The sequence below is a fragment of the Dermacentor variabilis genome, chromosome 2, assembly GCF_050947875.1.
Source record: "Dermacentor variabilis isolate Ectoservices chromosome 2, ASM5094787v1, whole genome shotgun sequence".
In the NCBI taxonomy this organism is placed as follows: Eukaryota; Metazoa; Arthropoda; class Arachnida; order Ixodida; family Ixodidae; genus Dermacentor; species Dermacentor variabilis.
In genome coordinates, this window is record NC_134569.1 from 255,913,834 (window position 1) to 255,937,207 (window position 23,374).

At 49.5% G+C, this 23,374-nt stretch overlaps 1 protein-coding gene across 5 annotated transcripts in view; it reads right to left on the reverse strand.

Annotated features, from left to right (window-relative positions):
- LOC142573252 (motile sperm domain-containing protein 1-like) overlaps positions 1–23,374 on the reverse strand; it is a 182,656-nt gene that overhangs the window by 74,045 nt on the left and 85,237 nt on the right. For all 5 annotated transcript variants that reach the window (XM_075682861.1, XM_075682862.1, XM_075682858.1 and 2 more), the window contains exon 4: positions 20,814–20,977. In XM_075682861.1, the coding sequence (XP_075538976.1) occupies positions 20,814–20,977 (164 nt within the window). The remainder of the gene's footprint in view (positions 1–20,813; positions 20,978–23,374) is intronic.

Here is a 23,374-nt window from a genome sequence, read left to right on the forward strand (position 1 = left end):
CATTGGTCAGACCAGGCTGTGCATCAACAAGCTACTCAGGGAACATGCCAGAAAAGCAAACAGCAATGCTGACAGAGGGGCACATCTTGAGTCGCATTTGAATACTTGCCGCAAGTGTGCACCGTGCTTTGATGAGACCTTGGCTCTGGGCTGAAGCAAAAGCGAGCAAGTGCACTTAGTTATAGAAGCTTATCACATAAAGAAAAAAAAAAGCAGATGACTGTGTCAGTGACACATCCTTATCTATTTACACTGCAGAGTGCCAGTTTTTAAGCTCACATATGTGTTAACTGCCTGGCGTAAGTGATGCGTTCATTTTCATTATGTTTGCACATGTGTGGCCATGGTGTTATATAAGAGGGTTGTGGTGGGAGAGCAAAAGCAGTTTTTAGTAGCGCTTCTGTGGGCATCCCTCTCATTTTGTGGTCGTCCTGGTTTGCGCTATTCTTTTTAACTGGATATGTACCAACTCACCCCAACAGAATTTTTAGTGGAAGCCTGCGTGTGGCCTCTGAAATGCACAGCGCGCCAGTGCATGCGAATGCCCAGAAATGCAGCAACCAGGCTCCTCTCTCTAGCTTCTTTCTGGACCTTCTTTCTGTCATCCAATGGCACTGCCAAGAAGTCTGCATGCAGCCTCCAAAACGAGAAGTGCAGCGCACCAGTGCCTGCCCTGCGAACACTGAGGATTGTTCCTTCAGTTGCCGCACACTCAGTGGCTTAAGTGACTCAGTGACTCAAGTAGGTGAGACGTTCATTAAAGAGTGGCACATATCCAGTGCATTCATGGCACAACTCGTTAAAGCGTTGGCGTGAAATGAGTTTCACTGAAAGCGGCACATACCCAGTGTATTTGTAGAGCAAGCAGCTTGCCAAAGCGTCGGTTTGCTGTCCATGAGGGACCCTCGTGACATGGGTTTGATTCTGCTCAGCATCACAGAAATATAAGGGATATTTTTTGTTATGGTAGAGGCAAGACATTCCCAGTGGCACACATCTAGTTACCCAAGTCGGCATCAAAGAGGTTCCTTGAAGACCACCAGAGCCCGAGTGGCACATACCCAAGTGCTCCAAGTCAGCATCAAAGATAGAATTTCTTTGAACAGCCGTGCCAAGCAGTCCTCCATCTACAGTGACCGATGTCAGCACTAAAGAGATTCGTTGAAGAGTGACATCTATGTACGCAGTGGCAGATACTCGGTGACCCCAGCTGGTCCTATGGTTGGTTTCGAACTCTGGTACCTCAGCACTGCAGCCCGATGCACTAACCATTCGACCACCTTCTACCCAGTGAGCCAGGTAGGCGGGAAAACAGTTCCACACATGTGCGCACATTAACGCACACACAAACACACAGTCCCCGAAGAGTGCGTCAAGTACCCTAAAAATGCTATGAGTATTTTTACTCATGTATTTGCTGCTTATGTTAATTTTTCACTTTTACATCAATTGATGACACCACACTTTCATTATTTATGTTGCTTACATTAGGTGCTTTCACTCATGATTGTTATGGGCTGCAAGATCGGGCTATAGGTCACATCAATGTTGACATGTTAGCGGAGATTGGTCGCCGGCGGCGCTTCGCTGTGGGTGATTTGGGCAAATTGTTTCGTAATGAAATGCACTGACTACAGACAACTCAATATGCAGGGTGTCCCAACAATCAAGCACCAAGATTTAAAAATCTTCAAATGCCACAAAGCTGGACAGAATCAAGGTAATGTTGTTTGCCGCCACTTGGAGATATTCAGATTATTTTTTCATTCCACCTAATTAGATACTTATTCTTTGTTAATTATTCAACTTCTCAAACATTATAGTTAGATGAAAACTGTCAGTAAGAAAATTGTAGAGCAACATGAGAAACTCCCAATACAGCAGAAAGAAGCCCACGAATACACGCAGTGTGCCTCAACCAGCCAGTCGGGCAGCAATTGCGCGACAGTGCAGTTTACTTATAACGATACCAAGAACGAAAAATCCAACTGTTATAACTGATCATCGCTATATGTGGTCTGCCGTAAAAAAAAGAAGAAAAAAGCTGCCGAACATACCTTCGCAGCTCCAAAACCAATTTTGCCACTTGCATTCACGGAAGTTTCAGGTTCACAATTGCGGTGTGCATCATGTCCAGCGGCTGCGCGAACAGTGGTGGCTATAACTTACTGTGCATGAAACCAACAAGCAACTCTATTGATGACAGTGCATTTTGCATGAACATTGGGGTCAGTATCAAAGACAGGCCACTGTCAATATCGCCGCCCCCGTCGCACAATGCCGCCATCTGTCGCAACAATGATCGCGCCGTCATAGAATCTTCGTTAAATGAGGCAGCGCTATCTGTACTCAGAAACTCCACCATCGAAGCACCACCTAATCGCCAGTAGCGATGTGCTCCCAGAGTACGGTAATGTCAGCGGCTGCTACTGTGCTGGTTTCATACATGGGGGTTTCGCCCTGGCACACAAAGTCCGCCATTTCCGTTGATCAGCATGGTCACGGGTTCTAGCCTTCACGATCATGGTTTTCAGAATCGTCAATACTGTCATGGTGCCACGAGAGGGACAAAGACGATGATCACCAACAAGACAAAAGAGACGATGTAGTGGGGCTAACCTAACGTTCAGCCATACTGGTTGTACCGGCCATATCTTTTGCAGAGTAAACACAGTCCCACTTAACCTTACATCTCTGCCCGTTTCGTTTTTGATGGAGGTACGGGGTACTGCACAAGACGGTACTCTACAGTGGGCCTGTCCTCGGCCATCCTACCATGCTGACCGATGACCAGGCCACTGGGTCAAGCGTGGCACCAGCACCCGGTGCACCCGGGCCATCAGCATCCGTGACACCGCAACCATCAGTCGTCTTGACCCATCCGCGCAACCCTGGCACCTCCTCTGGTAACGGTACCGACAAAGTCGACATCGAAGAATAGCTTGGCATATACCAACGCGTCGCTGCACACAACCAATGGGACGCCACAGTGATGCTCACAAATCTTCTCTTCCACCTCCAGGGACCAGCATGCAGCTGGTATGACACACACGAAGAAAACTTGACCAGCTGGGACGTATGCAAGCAAAAACTTTGCAACCTCTTCGGCAAGCTCGCTGGTCGCAAGTGCGCCGCTGCAAAAGATCTATCCTGTCAGGCTCAGGCAGCTACCGAGTCGTACGTTGTGTACATCCTTGATGTCCTAGCTCTTTGCTGCCGCGTCGATGCCAGTATGCCCAAGGCTGACAAAGTGAGGCACATTCTGAAAGGCACTGCCGATGATGCGTTTAACTTGTTCGTTTTTAAAGACTACTCAACGTTAGACGAAATTATCCACGAGTGCAGACGTTTCGAAGACGCAAAGAGCCTTCACATTGCCGGACAGTTCGTGCGGCTTCCAAACACCGCCGCTACATCATCGTGCGAAGACACTCATTCAGCCCTTCAATCGTCCACTCCATATAGTGTTGTCCGAATTGTGCGGCACGAAATCGAGGCTGCGTCACCATCTTGTTTCGTGCGCCCTTCTGAGGATATGCAATCGCTGATCTCCCTCATCCACGCAGTTGTCCCCGAATAAGTGGCCAACACAAGAATTCAACCCCCCTTATGTAATGTCCCCGAAGGGACCCTTAAGAGAACAATAAATGATGATGATGATGATGATGATGATGATAACAGGCCCTCCGGTTAGCCCTGCCCCTCTTCACCGACTTCCATCGACATTTTGATGCTACCAAGATTTGGCCCAATGGTGAACACCAGACGACAAGCCCATATGCTTCCATTGCAGCGGCGTGGGGCACATTTCTTACTGTTGCCGGTATCACCAGCCCTCGTTTTCACCCTCCACATTCTATTAGTACCGCTACAATGACAACCAGCGCCAGCCATTTCATACTCCAAATGCTCCCGACATACCATGACCGCGGCCTTTCTGCGCCAATCAGGCGCTCGAGCCGTTTGCCATTGCCGCATGATCGTCGGTCCTGCTCGCCCCTGCCCCGTCATTTTTCATCGCCTCACCCTTTTGTATGCTATTCCCCGGACAACTGACGGATGCAGTTCCCGGTGTTGACGCTGCATTGGGCTCTCGACCTGCAAATCCCCTCCTTACCTTGCCAATAGATCAGAACCTAATCGCCGTGGAAGTTGATGCCTACCTGTCACTGCCCTGATCGACATCGGCGCACACATCTGTCATGAGCGCTGATCTCTGGAAGCGGCTTATGAAAGTGTTCCCTCTTGCCGAGTCCCGCGTCGTACGAATCACTGATGGGGGAACTACCACTGTGCTGAGAATGTGTGCCGCTCGTGTCAGTGTCGGCAGTCACCACACATCTGTATTGTTCCATGTGCTTGACCACTGCCCTCATGACGTGATCCTTGGCCTTGATTTTTTATCTGCCCACTCAGCTATAATTGACTGCTCGGCGGGTGTAATCAAACTTGAGTTCCCTGATGTTACTGACCTTACCGCCACCGTACCGATCCAGCTCTGTTGCGCCGACTTTGTTTGTCTATCTCCGCAGGCAATGATGACCTGTATCACTGCTGTGCCCAACCCCTGTGTACTGGATGGTGGCTATGTTGTCCCTCCCTATGTCAGTACCTTACTTTTGCACGGTGTGTAGTTTCCTCACACCATAGTTACCAAATCGGCTAACGAAACTTACCTTCCGCTCCTGAATTTCAGCTTCTGCCTTCAGGTACTCCCAAAAGGGATCTCTCTCACCACACTGTTGCAGTCACAGGAGTACAACCTTTCTTCCCTCTTGCCTCTTCCGTCTTCCTCCAACTCTTCCGCCGCTTGCAATTCTCATTCCGCCACATGCCTCCAACGCACAACATTACCAAGATGATAGCCCTGTACCTTACCCCCACACAAACGGACGATCTTCGTCATCTGCTCACATCTTATTCCGACAGTTTTTACTTTGACGGTCGGCCTTTGGGACAAACGTCCCTAGTTCAGCATCGCATACATACAGGCGATGCAGCGCCTATTCACAGATGGCCCTATCGTGTGTCACACACTGAGCGCCAAGTAATACAACAGGAGTTTGATGAGATGCTTACCAAGGGCTTTATTGAACCATCGTCTAGCCCGTGGGCTTCTCCTATTGTCTTGGTAAAAAAGGGCAACACCTGGCGATTCTGCATTGATTACCGCCATCTAAACAAGATAACAAAGAAGGATGTCTATCCACTGCCACCCATAGACGACGCATTGGATTGTCTACAAGGTGCGACATATTTTTCGTCTATAGACCTGTGCTCCGGTTACTAGCAGATTGCCGTCGATGCCATCGATCGTGAGAAGACCGCATTTGTTACGCCAGATGGCCTTTATCAGTTTCGAGTCATTTTTTCGACCTGTTTTTTTTTTTAATTTGAAAATCTGAAGTGGGTGGGTTGACTTACAATCGAAACCAAAACATGGCACCACCAAAAAAGCGAGACCAACGAGATATCAGGGGAGCTACAATGTAGTTACAATATTATGTTTGCTCTATGGCCCTACCCGCAGCTTTTCGCTATCCCGTACATTCATTCACTTTTCAGAAGGATTTTTCAATATTTTTGAGAGTTTTACAGTGCACACAACACTCAAGGAGGAGGGGTGTCGATAGTTGATGGACATGCCGCCGTTCCATTCGCGGCGGCACCCTTAGAATGGCAGTGCTTGTGGCATAGAGTTTCTCGCCATATTACCCAGAGGGAAATCTGGTGCTGCTGCGCTGTGGTACGCATAGGAATGCCAGTATATTGTGACTTTGCATTGGCAAAGTGTCTCGGGCAGCCCAGACACTTTGAAGACGTGCCTGGAAACTACTGTTCCGTGTGTCACGGTGATTCATTTTCAACTAAAACAGCACGTAAGAAGCTGTTTTAGCTTTATTATAACACAAAACTTGTTTTTTTAATTATGAGAGGTTGTTATTGCATGTAAAATTATATGAAACGTAAGAAGTATCAGTGGGCCGCTAAATTTGGAGGACAGACGACAAGGTTCGCGCTTGCTTTGGAACAGTTTGTTGTCTGTTCTTGCTTTTCTTCGCTTGGTTATGCATTGTAGGTGAGTAAACTTCATTGGAAGATGTAATATGGGCGAAAGAAAACCTTTTATGATGATTTTAATTTAAGAACGAATTATTTATGTAGCCATATCCACGTTTTAGACGAAGTCTCTTACAACATCAGCCAACACAAGCCTCGCAGACACATATAGTGTCATTCCCATGCCGGCACAGCGCCTCTTAAGAAACTCCCATAGACGGTGGCGCCAGATTTCCCTCTAGGTGTTATAACGAGAAACTCTATGGCTTGCAGGGAGTGTCAATAGTTCATGGAAGACCAGACACCCCTCACATGTTTCTCTTTCCCTGTAGCTAGCTCTTAGTTTGACGCGTTCGACTGAACTGCCGGCTACGTGCTACTTACATGCTTTCTCAGTCGTCGCGAGTGCTCCAGGCCCACTAAACATTTGGCACTCGTTCACAGCAGCGTTAAAGAGGGCTGCCATTCTTTACGCTGAAGAAACAAATCACTGCGCAGTGGGCCGCATGTTCGATGTTTCTGAACAGGTGGTGCGAGGGTGATGACTGCAGCGTAGCAAAATTTTCACCTGTGACGGCAAGTGAAGAATTTCCCAGGGGCCAAAGTCTGGATGCTTTCCAGAGCTGTAGGCCAAGCTTGCAGCGTACGCCGCTGAAATGCACAATCGGTCCCTGCCAGTGAAGTGCGACATGGTCATGAAACAAGCCCGGATCTTCGCCTTTTAAGGACCTGCTCCGCCGTGACTACGAGTGGCTTGCGGCAGAAGACCGCGCAATTACGCCAACCGGACCTGTCAAAAGAGCCTCCCTGACGGCTGCGTGTGGTTGGGTGCATTCGGCGTGGGCTGCTGTTCCACAAGATGTCATGGTGCGGTCATTAGCCAAATGTAGAATTTCGCTAGACGACGCACTGTGGGACCATAGCAGCAATGACAATGGCTGCACTAGTGAGGACAATGGCACAAGTGAAGACGAGTAGTCCAGTGACCATGCCAGCTACCTATAAATTTTCGCTATCAAGTGCACCCTCGGGTATGCTCTTCTTTTTTTTTCCCCTGTAACAAATGATATGGGGGGGGGGGGAGGTTGACTTACATTCGAGCCGACTTACATTCGTGAAAATATGGTATTGTGTATGCAAGTCACCTGCTTTCACACACTGAACGCAATTACTCCATTACAGAGCGCGAGTGCCTCGCACTCGTATGGGCAGTGAGCAAATTCTGGCCATACTTATACGGTGGACCTTTCACTGTTACCACGGACCATCATGCTCTCTGTTGGCTCTCGACACTTAAGGATCCAATGGGTCGTCTAGGTCGCAAGGCACTACGTCTTCAAGAATTCACCTACACAGTGTTCGGTAGGTTGCACCAGGATGCCAATTGTTTGTCTCGGCACCCCGCTGACACTCCTGACTCCAGTGATGCAACTGCGGGAATATTCACACTCTCCGCCTTCTACCACATCAGCGAGAGCAAGCATGTGATACATCCTTGCGCGACCTGTTAAGAACGGCCTGCTGAAGTGCAAGTTTTGCAAGCCAGTTGCGACAGCGGCGTCAAACTTTTCCTGGAAGGCCGCCGCAACCCTCTAGGCACGGCGTCACTAAGTCGACTATGTCTGGAGGACAATACGCGCATCCTCGACTCTCCGTCACAGGAGCCGAGATGAGTTCGACGAAGCAGGCTTTGTGCCGGAACACGACACCGCCTACCCGGTCTGCCACGAGCGGGGGAGTCCCCGAGGGAACGTAGTTCGAGGCACCTTCCCCCGCGCTGTTATAGACGCAAGACACTGGGCACCTGGCGGCGCGCTGCGGAGGTCAGCTCGGGGAATAGAAGGCGCCTTTCCTGAAGTAAGCCCGAGTTCTAGGAAGTTCGTCTGACGTCGGTTGAGGACCGTGAACCTCGCACAAAGAAGTGTGTGTGTGAGTGTGCGTGCGTGTAATCCCTCGCGCAGAGAGGCCACTTGTTTACGATGACTGGACGAACGTTTCGCTCACCTTGGGATCGAGGGAGGACCGAGTGTTTATAAACCGCTGTTGTGCGGCTGCTCAGTACACTCTCTCTCGCAGTCATGCTAGACTGATGAACTGCAACGTCCTTATGTAGATAGTGTAAATAAACCCATATTCCTCGTTCTCGATGAGAAGCAGTCCCCTTCAACAACGTCCTCAGCGTGAATAGGTTGGACGACGGCATGGGCCAGCTACCTTCTAATTCATGTCCGACTCCAATCTTAACAAGTGATTACGAGCGATGGTATTGAGCCCCCAATCCTTACAGACCTCATCAGCCACCTCCGTTCTGACAAGTCAGACCCCTCGCTTAACTTGTTCCTCGTTTTGGACGGCATCTTATACCGCCGAAATATGCGCACAGAAGGACATGGACTGCTGATAGTAATTCCTTCTCATCTCCGGGCAACTGTACTCGCGCAACTCCAAGATGTCCCCATTGCTGGCAACCTAGACGTTTCCAGGACCTACGAATGTGTCCAGCGACAATTTTTCTGGCCTGGACTCTACCATATTGTGCGACATTATGTCGCTGCTTGTGAACCCTGCCAACGTCGTAAGAAGCCTGCTTTGCTTTCGGCTGGAACCCTCCAGCCAATTGATATACCCACCCAACCATTTTACCATGTTGGCCTCGATCTGTTAGGCCTTTTCCCTACCTCCAGAGCTGGAAATAAGTACATAGCTGTCGCAACGGATTATTCAACCTGCTACGCCGTCACACGAGCCATCCAGAGCAGTTGTACTACTGACGTCGCAGACTTCCTGCTCCAAGACGTCATCTTACACTACGGAGCTCCTCGCCAGCTTCTCACAAACAGGGGCCACTACTTTTTAACTCGGATTATTGAAGATCTACTTTGCTCTTGTGGCACGAAACACAAGTAAACAACAGCATACCACCCTCAAACGAACGGTCTCATTGAACACCTGAACCAAACACTTACAAATATGCTTTCGATGTATGTCTCCTCAGATCATGGTGACTGGGATGCCACGCTTCTATTTGTGACGTTTGTGTACAATTCGGAACCGTCATGACATCGCTCTCTACTCCCCCTTCAATCTTCTCTTAGGGCAGGACCCGACATTGCCTTTCAACATGCTCCTGGAAACTGCTCTTGAGTCCCCATCTGAGTACACTCGCGACACTATAGCTACAGCCACCCAGGCATGCCAGATTACCCACCGTCGCCTTTCTGAGTCACAGGCAAGACAGAAGTCTCTTTATGACAACCATCATCGTGATGTCCAGTTCTCTGCCAGTGACCTTGTTCTCCTTTGGACTCCTTCAAGGCGTATAGGCCTATTGGAAAAACTGCTCTCCTGGTACTCTAGCCCTTACCGCGTCGTCCGACAGCTCAGTGATGTGACTAGTGAAGTAGCTCCAGCAGATGCTTCCCTGTCATCGACGTCAACAGATATCATCCACGTGAGTCATCTCAATCCATATTATGTGGCCGTCATCTAGAAGGCGCCGGGTCGGCACTTTCACTACTGGGGGTTATATCACAGTGCCACACGAGGAACAAAAACGACGATCACCAACAAGACGAACGAGACGATGTAGTGGGGCTAACCTAACGTTCGGCCATACTTGTTGTACCGGCCATATCTTCTGCAGAGTAAACACGGTCCCATTTAACCTTACATCTCTGCCCTTTTCATTTTCATCGACTGCGCGAGCTCATACTTTGAGTCTTGCAAAATTTGCAACTTCATCTCAAACGACACAGATTTTTGCTTTGCTGAGGCACCTAACACTGCTTCCGCAGTGCATTTCCACACTCGCTGAGGAAGAGAGGGAGATTGTAGAAAGAAAGCACAGGTGCAGGTTGCTTCTCCCTTTTTCTCTCTCTCTCTCTCTCTCTGGACGCTCGCAGCTGCTTGTGGCACACGCTCGCGTGCCACAAGCAGCTGGCGCCATCTTGTGGCACGCTGCGCCAACTTGGAATGCTGTCCTTAGCTTTTGCAATCGGCGTGCTGGCGGGACGCACTGCGCAATAAAACCCAAATCCCGTGAGAGAGATTTTGTGCGCAACGGCGATGAGCAATGGCTTTGAGCGACGAAACGGGTCGTCACACGAACAGATCGCTTGTTCTTGTCATTCGATCACTCGGTTCTGGAAATCTAGAATTCGTTGCTAATCACCTGGAAGTGCTATGAGCAACAAGCCAATAGCATGTCGAATGTCGCACAAAACAAGCAAAGACTAAATTTTGCTACATGCAAGGATAACCTACTGCAGGACCTTCAGAAATATTTCACGCTGCTCCTTATAGTAAAACACAAACTTAATAAAGCACGCATCATGCGAGTTTTGGTGCATATTTCCTGCCCTCATACCAGCAACACTGGGGAGATGTCACTCAAAGTCGACACTCACATGCGGTACGACTTGTAGGCAACAAGCGAGCACGACAGCCATCTCCATCATGTTGCTTGTCGCCGTCACACGCAAGATAGCTTGCGTGGAGTTTATACTCAATCACAGCAGATACGAACTTGCGCAGGCAAACTTATTACACCTCTCGGTTAAATGGAGTTTAGCAACACAAATTTCACAATTATTCTGCATGGAAAATGCCACACAACAGACAGAATTTCGATAGTTTTATCCGATATGCGGTGAATAACATATTGTTATATAGGTTTTTTTTTGGCCATAGCCCTAATGCATTATTTGATACTCTGAAGTCTTTAAAGGGACACTAAAGGTTACCAGAAACTCAAGTTAAAGTGGTAGAGCAATGTTCCAGAATGTCTAAGGCGTCAATATAATCGCGAACAGAGCTTTAGTAACCGAGAAATTGAGGTAAATGCGTGACACGATTTGAGACCCCCCCAGCGACATTCCGGTACTAGCCCGATGACGAAAGGACTCCTCATAATTTGTGTTACTAATACTCAACTACTCGTATTAGAAATATCATTTCATTCGATTATAAGACGGAAAAAATGCTACTTGTCTACTTCTATTCGATTCTAAGAAAAAATAACATTTTGACGTTACCCTTCAGTAATATGGGTGTTCGAAAGGTTTCGTTTTCGCTCGACTCTGCGCGCTCGACTCTGCGCCGCGCACGCTTTGGAGTTTCAGTAGTTTCGTTATCGCGTCGTGCTGTGAGGGTTCTGCAGGCTCGCGAAACTTTCATTTGGACCAAGCAGCGAGAATGCCACGTCCATGTGATGTCGTGGGAAGCCCTCGTTGCTTTCCCGCTCCGGAGCAGCAGGTCGCGCTCGTCGGTGCTCAAATCGCTGAAGTTGAGCCCACCATCGCGAGCCAATCTGTCGGTGTCAGGGTCCATTGCGACGAGCGTCGAAGTTAGCGTCATAGAATGAAGTACCAGCTTATGGGCGTCTTGCGCTGGAGTTTTAGGTATAGTAGCGGCGCCTGGTGGCGGTGCGGGAAACGACATCTGGGTCGTGCCAGCTTGGGTCGTATTGAGCCCTGGGTGTGGCGAAGCATGTTTCTAGGCCGAGTTTTGCGTCGATTCGCACATTTTTATGCCCTGTTGCGAGTGCGAAAAGGCTCGTCGCTTCTCATAGACCACGCCGACCATGCTGCGAGCTCGCCGCAGCCTATAGTTTAACGAAAACGGACTCTCCGTGTGCCGTGGGACGTAATTCGTTTCTCCTTTCGCTAGCCACCATATTCCCGCTTTCGCTCTGCTGTCGGCTCTGTCTTGGCTCTGTTTCTGGCCGCGCGTACGCATTTTGCGCAGAAAAGCCGTAGCGCCGTCTGCGGACGGGGTTCTACTCACCGATGGCGCAACGTCACTATGAGACCATGATGTCAGTACTCCTCGATAGGAGGGCAAGCGATTTGAACTGCGCTAGAGGTACACGGACGCTTCAGAACGCATTTTCTCTTAAAATAAGTCTCTCCTTGGCACGAAACAAGCGTTTCGAGGTTTCTGTGATGGTATTTCAACAGTCCACGTTGACTTAATAGTAACCTTTAGTGTCCCTTTAAACGTGTGGGGTTCTCACCCGTGTGCTCTTGGGACAAAGGAACGACAACACAATAGTGCAAACAATCACAAGGGCATTTATTGCACCTTTCATAGATCAATGCCTGCTAGCCGAGTTGCTACCCACAAAACATGCTGATGGGCGCGGGACAAATTTAGGAAGTCCTACTCACCGCGACTGGATAACGAGCGAATATGTTCGCCCCATGCTGAACATCAACATTCGTCATTCGTGCGTACGGTCACGCAAATGGTGGCGTTGTTTCGAACGAGGCCTCGTGAGGCGGTCTTGCAGAAGCATGGATCGGCACACACGCGGAACGTCCGCGCCGCTTAACAACCCCAAGCCAAAGAGCCTTCTCCTTTCTGCGCCTAAGTAACCCCGCTGTTAGTTGGCGTTAGCAGAGCCACACTCACGCCATCTCTCGCGATGCGCTTCAACCACACCATGATGATGAGAAGACACTCGAGATCCGGAACCGGCAATTCGATCGCCGCACGAACTATACAAACTACGCCGGGGTTCAATCACTGGCCACCGACGACCTACGCGAGACTATCCGAGCTGTCGTGCGGGAGGAGCTACAAAAGCTGTTCCCATCATCACAGCCTCAAGTGGCTTCGATTGCCGACGCCGTGCGTGAGGAGCTCCAACAACAGCTTGGAGTAGCCCCTGAATCGCCGCAGCCTGAGCCGCAAGCGATGACCTACGCCGCCGTCGCGCGCCATCAAGGTCCCCCTCCGCGACCGCGCCAGGGCCCTGTCACCCCGCAGTTCCGTCGTCCACCGCCGCCGCAGCCAGCACGACCACCCGTCGTCCAGCGCACCTACACGAGGAAGACGGACATTTGGCGTGCTCCTGACCACCGCCCGCTCTGCTACCATTGTGGAGAAGCGGGTCACGTCTACCGACGATGTCCATACCGGGAGATGGGACTGCGAGGTTTCGCCGTGAATGCTCCGCGCCCGCAGCAAGGTGAACGCCCCCGGGATATCGCCGACTACCTCGCCGCTACTCAGTGGAGCTCTCGACGACCGTCGCGTTCGCCATCACCAGGCCGCTACCTGTCACCGCAGCGCCGACCATACGCTGGCCCAGCCCGGGGCCGGTCAGCGAGCCCATATCCGGAAAACTAAAGGGAGCAACCGATGGAGGTGCGGTTGCTGTTCGTCGAACTGACGAAGATCCTCCGCCGCCGCCGAAGACGCCGAAGAAACCATCTCGACGACATAATAACGACACGCCGCCGTCCCGAGGAAGTCAGGAAGCCAAGACTACACTGACGAAAGACGACTTGACGATGCGACGCACCAGCTTCAGTTAGACACGACGCAGCCGTGATCCGACGCCAGGACCCAACTGCAATGCAAGACAAAGAACCACCGACCTCGACGTGCTTCTAGACGGCCACGCAGTCACCGCCTTAGTCGACCCAGGCGCCGATTATTCAGTCATGAGTGGACACATCGCCGTCCAGTTAAAGAAGGTTAAGACTGCATGGGAAGGCCCTCAAATTCGGACCGCTGGAGGACACCTGATTACGCCGACAGGAATGTGCACCGCAAGAATTACCATTCACGATCGCACATACCCTGTCACCTTCGTTATCCTCCAACAGTGTTCACGAGACGTCATTCGCGGCATGGACTTCCTCAACCAACACGGCGCAGTCATCGACCTGAAGTCGAAGTCCATAACGCTGTCGGAAGATCATGCGATACCGCCGGAGAGCCCTCGTAGTCACCACGCCTTGAGTGTGCTCGAACATCAAGTGAGCATCCCGCCTCGCTCCAGCATTGTTATTTCAGTCGGCACCGAAACACTCGCTGACATAGAAGGCGTCATCGAAGGTGACCAACGTCTACTGCTAGACCGTGAAATTTGCATCGCAAGAGGGATCACTCGACTGCACGGAGGAAACACGAAAGTGTTGCTGACAAACTTCAGCCAGGAGTTCAAGCACATCAACAAGGGCACGACGATCGCATACATCGAGGAAATTCTGGAAAACAGCAATGCGTTTGTCCTCTCGGATTCCGCCGCATCTACCCCGACGACCTTAGTTCCCGAGCCAGACTTCGACATAAATCCAAGTCTCCCCGCGATTAAGAAACAACAGCTCAGAAGTCTACTTCGACGATACAAAGAGTGCTTTTCGACGTCATCAAGGATTCGACGAACCCCAGTCGCAAAGCATCGCATAATAACCGAAGAGGGCGCTCGACCTCTCCGCCAGAGCCCATACCGAGTTTCGACGCGAGAACGCGAAGCTATAAGGCACCAAGTCGACGAAATGCTGCGCGACGACATCATCCAGCCGTCCAAAAGCCCGTGGGCATCTCCTGTAGTCTTGGTGAAAAAAAAGGACGGAACCCTGCGTTTCTGCGTCGATTATCGTCGTCTGAACAAGATCACGAAGAAGGACGTATACCCCCAGGGGTCCCACGGACAGACGACGCACTGGATCGGCTCTGCAACGCTAAATACTTCTCGTCAATGGACCTCAAGTCTGGCTATTGGCAAAAATAAGTCGACGAAAGAGATCGCGAAAAGACGGCCTTCATCACCCCAGACGGCCTCTACGAGTTCAAGGTTATGCCATTCGGACTGTGCTCGGCGCCTGCAACGTTCCAGCGCGTGATGGACACGGTTTTAGCAGGATTGAAGTGGCAGACCTGTCTCATTTACTTGGATGATGTCGTCGTCTTCGCCGGAAATTTCGACGATCACCTGAGCCGGCTTGCGACAGTACTAGAGGCCATCAAGTCATCAGGGCTCACTCTGAAGGCGGAAAAGTGCCGATTCACTTACGATGAGCTTTTGTTTCTAGGCCACGTCATCAGCAAATCAGGAGTACGCCCCGACCCACAGAAGACAGCTGCCATCGCAAAGTTCCCGCAGCCAACCGACAAGAAGGCAGTGCGCAGATTCCTTGGCATGTGCGCCTACGATAGGTGCTTTGTCAAGGACTTTTCACGCATCGCGGAGCCGCTAACACATCTAACCAAATGTGATGTCGAGTTCAAGTGGGAAACGCCGCAGGCCAAGGCATTTCAAGAATTCAAACGACGCATGCAGTCGCCGCCGGTACTTGCACACTTCGACGAGGACGCCGATACCGAAATCCACACTGACGCCAGTAACCTAGGCCTTGGTGCCGTCCTAGTTCAGAGGAAAGAAGGACTTGAACGGGTGATATCGTATGCTAGCCGGTCGCTGTCAAAAGCGGAAAGCAATTATTCTACGTCTGAAAAGGAATGCCTCGCCATCATTTGGGCTACAGCTAAATTCCGCCCTTACCTCTATGGCAGGCCATTCAAAGTCGTCAGCGACCACCACGCGTTGTGTTGGCTAGCTAACTTAAAGGACCCTTCAGGACGGCTGGCGCGGTGGAGCCTCAGACTACAAGAATATGACGTCACGGTAATATACAAGTCCGGAAGAAAACACTCCTACGCCGACTGCTTATCACGCGCCCCCATCGATCCCCCGCCGCAAGACGACGAGGACGACGACGCCTTCCTTGGGATAATAAGCGCGGAAGACTTCACTAAACAGCAACGAGCAGACCCGGAGCTAAAAGGCCTCGTCGAGTATTTGGAAGGGAACACCGACGTTGTCCCTTGGGCATTTAAGCGCGGGTTTTCTTCGTTCACGCTACAAAACAACCTGCTCGTGAAGAAGAACTTGTCACCTGTCCGCGCCAGCTACCTTCTTTTTGTACCCTCAGCGCTGCGTCCAGAAATACTGCACGCCCTACACGACGATCCAACTGCTGGGCACCTGGGGTTCTCCCGGACGCTGTCGAGAATACAGGAAAGGTATTACTGACCGTGTCTGACCGCCGATGTCGCCCGTTACGTCAAGACATGCCGAGACTGTCAACGACGCAAGACACCACCGACAAGGCCAGCAGGATTACTACAGCCGATCGAACCTCCTCGCCGACCATTCCAGCAGATTGGGATGGATTTGTTGGGGCCGTTTCCGATGTCAACATCCGGGAATAAGTGGATCGTCGTGGCGACGGACTATCTCACCCGCTTTGCTGAAACTAAAGCTCTACCAAAAGGCAGCGCAGCCGAAGTGGCGAAATTTTTCGTCGAGAACATCCTGCGACATGGTGCTCCAGAAGTCCTCATCACCGACAGTGGAATGGCTTTTACAGCAGAGCTCACCCAGGCCATTCTGCAGTATAGCCAGACAAGCCACAGGAGGACAACTGCCTACCATCCGCAGACGAATGGTCTCAGGGAGCGCCTGAACAAGACCCTTGCCGACATGCTAGCAATGTACGTCGACGTCGAGCACAAGACGTGGGACACGGTCCTGCCATATGTAACCTTCGCTTACAACACGGCAGTGCAAGAAACAACACAGATCACGCCGTTTAAGCTGGTTTACAGCAGGATCCCGACAACGACGCTCGACGCCATGCTGCCCCACGTCACTGACGAAGAGAATGTTGACGTCGCTAGCTATCTGCAGCGCGCCGAAGAAGCCCGACAGCTCGCCCGCCTACGGATCAAGAACCAACAGAGGACCGACAGCCGACACTACAACCTCCGACGACGCTTCGTCGAGTACCAGCCCGGCGACAGTGTTTGGGTTTGGACACCGATACGCCGACGAGGTCTGAGTGAGAAACTATTGCGCCGCTATTTCGGACCCTACAAGGTCATTCGACGTATTGGTGCACTGGACTATGAGGTCGTGCCAGACGGAATTTCGCATTCACAGCGGCGCCGCGCACGATCTGAAGTGGTCCATGTGGTGCGTCTGAAACCCTTTTACGGACGCTGACGAACTTCCTTATTTTATCGTTTTCTTTGCTACGGGTGTTTTTCTTTATTACTTTCGTTTGTATGCAGCATCGGGTCGATGCTTTTTAAGAGGGGGGTATTGACACGTGTGCTTATCTTTATCGGGCGACCACGTTTCGCCGCTTAACAACTGTAATCGCACAGCGACGGACGTGCCTGCATGTATCCGAAGTTTCTGGAAAGTTATCGATGCTTCCACCCGGCTGTCTGTTGTCGCCGAACCTTGTGTTATCTGATTTAATCGCGTAACGCAAATGGTGTAGAACTTTGTGGAAGGCACGCGGGTCCAAACGATTAGTCTGGAACATTCGACGACTGCTCTATAAAAGCCGACGCGCTTGACCCGCTGATCAGATTTCCGACGATCGCCGACTCTGTTCGCCGCTTTCGTTGTGCTATAAGTGTAGCCTGTTTTTTGGGCACAGGTTCGCCCAATAAAATCTAGTTTTGCCTTTCACAGTATTGCTACTGTGTTCTTAACGTCACCACCACGTGACAATATTTTGGGCCCACTTCCTACTTCTACTGCAGGCAATCGCTTTGTTATCGTTGCAACCACCTATCTCACACGTTACGCTGAAATAAAGGCAATCCAGAGCAGCACAGCAGCCGAGGTAGCGCGCTTTTTCATTGAGCATGTGGTGTTGCGACACGGGGCGCCAACCGTCGTAGCAACAGACCGAGGAACCGCATTCACGGCTGCACTTTTAGATCACGTCTTGCTACTAAGTGGAACGGCCCATCGAAAGTCAACCGCCTACCATCCACAAACCAATGGGTTAACAGAGCGCCTGAACAAAACCATTGAAGACATGCTATCAATGTACATGGATGTCGAACATAAAAATTGGGACGACATCCTACCCTATATCACCTTTGCATATAACGCGGCGAAACAAGAGACGACGCGCATGACTCCGTTCACCCTTGTTCATGGACGAGATGTATGAACGATGTTGGGTGCGATGCTTCCACATGACTTTTAGGACACTGAACGGACGCCGATGTGTTTACCCAACGCGCAGAAGAAGCTCGGCAACTCGCGCGCTCGCGGATCTGCCAGCAGCAAGACTACGATGCAGGCCGCTACGATCTTCACCGTAGAATAGTTACCTATGAAGTCGGCGACAGAGTATGGGTTTGGACACCCATACGGAAACGAGGCCTCTCCGAGAAACTGTTAAGGCGATACTTCGGACCATATCGGGTATTGCGGTGACTCAGTGATGTCCCCTACGAGGCCGTTCCCGATAATCCCAACTGTATGCGGCGCCGCACGCACCGTCCTGAACTTGTGCACGTTGTCCGCATGAAGCCGTATGTGAGTGAATATGCCAGCAGCCTTACTTACGCAAGTGACACTTCTTGTCTAGCATCAGGGCGATGCTCTCGTAGGGAGGGACAAATGACACGTGCATTCTATGCAGACGACGACGACGATGGGAATACTAATGGACTCCGTCTAGTGGGTCAGTGAGATTGGGCAATGACGAAGAAGGCGTGTTTCTGCTCTGTTGGTTTTTGAACAGATTGTCCTGTCATTCTTGAAGAACGTCTCCCTGTGTTCTGTCCGCGTTGTACCGCGACAATATCCTAAATGTGGTTTAGCCCGGTGGTGTGGCTCCATCGATTCACTCTCCCTACCGTGACCGCGCAGTGTTGGGCGAGTCGGCGACACCCCCCCTGCAAAACATAATCCTGGCCCGCCCACAGCCAATCAGAGGCTCTTGTACCCTTGTCGTGCAAGATGGTGGAAGTCAGAGTTGCTGCGCTGCTTTTCTCATTCATTGTGCTACCACCTTTTGGGCCTTCTCCCACGGTTTTGCCGTGATGGCTAGCATGAAGCACACTGAGTTTGCCTTTTGCCGTGAACATAAATTGAGTTCAACGCAGTAAGAATTCGAATGTCGCCGCAGCGTACGAGATTCCGAAGTGCACTGTCAGCATAATCTTGAAGGATCAATCTTGAAGATTAAAGCTAAAGTGGACAAACAATCTAGTGCCCATTGTGCCCAATGCGTATGCACAGCCTTGACGTCGAGGCAGCCGTGTACAAGTGGTTCATCTGAAGCTTCTTCAGATGTGCCAGCTTCCGCATGCCCGGTGATGACTCTGAAAATGCTTATGAGTGTGACGAAGCCATCGCCGGTGTCGCCAAAGTTTGGAGCGATCTGTCACAATTTACGGAAGCCGTTGACAGATCAACGATCAAAAAGTTTGGGAGTATGGATGGTGGTGTCGCGACCACGGGAAAGCCCGAAAACAAAGACTACATTGCCGACATCGTACCGAACACAAGTGAAGGCGAGCACAATGAAGAAAGCAACAATCATCCTTTGCCCACATCCTCTGAGGTTATAGGTGCACTTGCACTAGTCCGGCGCTTCTGCGCAAACATGGAAGGTTGCGGCTTCAGCTTCTCCGACTCTTCAGACAATGTGGAGAAAAGCATGCTGTCGCAGGCAGCGAAGTTGCCCAAGCGGAGGAAGATACAGGAATATTTCATGCGAAACTAAGCTAGTTTCATCAATAAAGTGCTTTTATAAAGGGTATGTGCTTTTACGACGTCCAATTCTTTAGCAGGTTTAAATCAAATTATGCCCTATATCGAACTGGTAGGCGCTTCCTTGCGAGTTCAATATAACCAGGTTCAACTGTACATTATTTTGTCTACATCACGTCTCTTGAGAAAAAAATCACCATTTACATTAAACCAGTACAGTGTCCACAATGACATGTTCAAGTTTTCACTTTTCCCACATGCGGTCAAAGAATGGAATCTTCTGAACTCGGTTTCTTCTCCATCATTTTCATCATTCATCAACATACTAGAGACATCATACACATAAGATGTCAATCAACATGCCCCTATATTTTCATTATAATATTTGTTTACTACGCATAAAATTTCTACCACAAACTGATCACTTCTGCGCTGTTATCTGTAAAAGTTCTCTAATTTTAAATGGGTCATTTATTCGCTAGTTCTATATAAATTCTAGTAATACTATATTTGTTATTGAGAGGTGTCATACTAATGAAAATTTTTGTATTTCACATCGTCATCGGTGATTTTTTCAATACCTAAAATATTTTTTCCTATTTTTGTATTTTACTGTACCTTGTAGCATATGCTTTCTTTTCTTTCTTTTTTTTTTTTTGTAGAACTGTAGAACTCATACCCCACCTGCTTTGGTCTCATCACGGAGGAAGGAAACTAAGGAGAGGCCCTGATGTCACTCTTTGTGAAGCAAAAGTGAAGCCGGAAGTTGGCGTTGCTCATCGCGATGCTCCACCTTTCGTGCCGCCCTCCTCTCTTGTTTGCATCATTCGCGAAACCACGCGCAGCGCGGCGTGGTTTCGCGCACGCTCGCGCAACATCCGGCAGAGCACGGTGCAGGTAACACAGCGCAACAAGACACGGTGAATAACGCAAACCCGCCCACACAGCGCCTTTGCCACGGCACGAAACCTACCAGAGCAACACGTGTGAGCGCTCAAAATCAGAACAACGCCGCCATTGTGGCCCAAAAGGGGTGGCCATACAACAAAAAAAATAAAAAAGCAGCAAAAAAATGAGAACCTACTACGTCATTTCCGCCACACTTTTCTCCTAGCGCGCGGAGGGGGTAGGGCCTCTCCTTAGTTTCCTTCCTCCGTGGGTCTCACTGAGACTGGCAGTATCACATATATATAAAAATTAAAAAAAAAAACATGGGGCACTAAAACCCACTGTTGCAATCCTAAGTAAGTCTTCCAACTACAACAAAAGCTGCAAAATGGCCGAGTGTTTCTGGCTAAGTAGGCTCAATGGCATGCTTTTCAAAGAGCCCTCATTTAGCATACCTAATGCAGACCTATGTAGCAGTTATTAGGACGGTGCCTAAGATTACCGCTTGTGCTCTTGGCAAAAAATGCCAGCGGGCAGAGCTCACCAGTGGCTGCTGAGAGAGGCTCGTCCCCCCGGCTGCGTGCTGGCCGCAGGGTGGCCGGGACGTCCCTGTGTCCGTGCAGACGACCCCCTTCCTCCCGCATAATGATGCGCAGGTGGTCGCGGCGGCCTACATTTGCCTCCAATGCCTCCCGGTGACGAACAACTCTGCAAGCAACAACTTGTAGCAATCAAATATATGAGGAGATTTATTTGGTTTACTTGATTGAACAATCAAAATTAACCTCCAGCAGGACACAGGGTATTGGAGACAGGGTGCTGAACCGAAAAGTTTTTGGGTTTGGGTTCAGTTTCAGGCTTCTGCATATTTTCCAGTTCAATTCAGGTTCAGCTCCGGAGCAAAAATATAATGGTTAGAACCAGTTCAAACAGGTTTACCTGTTCGGCATTAAGGAGAATGAAAAGATAACATTTTTTAGCCTCAACTAAGAAAATATTTGAGCGAGAGATAGTTTCTTTCTACCGATGTATGTCTGGCGTCCTTAATTAGAGTCGCCAACGTTTTTTTTTAACATGTCGCTAAATGAAGACAAAAACATAACTAAATTGTTGCTAAATTTCCTCTAAAATTGTAAAATTGTTGCTAAAATCGTTCAGAGGATTTAACATAATGTAGGCACCTTTGGAGCACTATAACATAAGCTAACGTGCCATAACACCTCTTCTTAAAAGTTTCACGTTTACCTAGTGTCCATGCAGGTGGGGAATAAAGAGTGAATTTACAAACAGGGTGTAGAGGACCTCCTTATGCAAAAAAGAAGTGAGGCGTGCAGACAGGACACAAGAGTAGAGAAGTGAACAACATGAGTGTCTCTACTCTTGTGCCCTGTCTGCATGCCTCACTTCTTTTTTGCATAATGAATCCTTACCAACTAGCTCAGCTTTCTGTCGTTCTGTAGAGGACCTCTTATTTTACTAATGCACTTGAAAAACTATCTGAAAAACTAGCTGAACTCCTGTGCTTACCTTCAGATTTTAAGATTACAGATCCAACATGGTAAAAAAAAAAAAGGCACAGGTCACGTGACTATCCTATCATGAAGACACATTTATTCTATGTTATGCCAACAAACTATCGAGTTTCCAGCTCTCATGAAAGAACAAATTATGCCACGCTTCTCGGTCATATGCTGTTGACACGGCAATAATAGGTGGCCTACAAAAGATGGTGGCACAGTGCACTTCCAGCTCCTAGCAAAATGTCTGCTATATATCAAGAGTTTCGCTTTTGGCTTCTGCGCCTGTATGCCACCTTCGCAAAATAATGTGGTGCATGGTTGCATGGAAACAATGGGTTGCTGTGATACGTCAGCAAGCAGAAGATGGTGACAGCTCGAGGCTCTGCTCCAAAGCAGCAAAAGGTAAGCACTTTGTCTAACAGCACGCTGCTGTTTCAGGATTTCTTCTCTTGTTGCATGGGAATGGAGCCACGATAGAGGCTCGATTCCCGTGCCAACTATGCCACAAGCCAACTATGTGCCACAGCTGAATTCTGGCACAACAATGTCAGCACAGCCTGGCCGCTTTGGATTCTTAAAATGTTCGTCTAGGTGTGAGCAAACTTTCGACACTGCAATCGCATCACAGTTGAAATGGTAAATGCTTTTCTTCTGTTCCTTTAGTCACAATCATTGTGCTTGCATTGCTAGGCCTTGCTGCCATGACCTTTAGCGGCCTGTCACTCATGCAGCGGTGCTCACAAATACTGTGTGCATAAGACATTATACAAATGAATTACAATTCATTCACTCATCTTCTCCCCAACTGTATCGAACCTATATCTTGCTCAGCAGCCGAGCAACAACATCGTAGCTGCTTGCAGATATCCTGCAGGCCTGCATTTCATCCGGGTAGCCACAAGTCGGGCTATGCCAGCATTTGCTGCTGCTTGTCAGTTTGGACACCACCACCTATTACATGATGTTCATACACGTCAAATACTAAGTTTCCGCCTTTTGATCCACCTCAAAGCGTCGTCCAATAGTGATTTCTCAAAAAGCCTTGAGCGCCAGAGGCGGTGTGCATTCAGATTCGCTTCAACGAGCCCAGCCCCTCTGATATGTGTGCTTTTCAGCTGTTCTGACAGCTGTTCTGTCATATTATTCACATGCTGAGTTGTAAACTTCACCATAACTTACTTCACTAATTCTTGGTAATTAAATTTACTGTTATGCTTGTGAACGTCTGCCAATCTAATAGCCCTGTCACACTGGGTGTTTTAATGTCATTAGAAGCGAATGGCATTTGGTGCAACAACTGCTATTTGCTCGCAAAGGTGCTACACTCGAAAAATTAATGTCATTCGGTGGCGATACCTGGTGACTAAAGTAGAACCTGGCAACAAAAGTAGAACAAGGTAGGTATAAAGTGCTTGCAAAAGCAATCCATTTATTTAAAAATAGCTTTGGGTCATCGCCTCACTGAAAAAAAAAATTATTTCAATGAGTATAAAAAAAGTTGTTCTATATCAGACTGTGTGGCCAGTACAAGCCAATACAAGGCTTAGCCAGCTTGGTAGCCAATAAATTGAAAACAAACAAAATG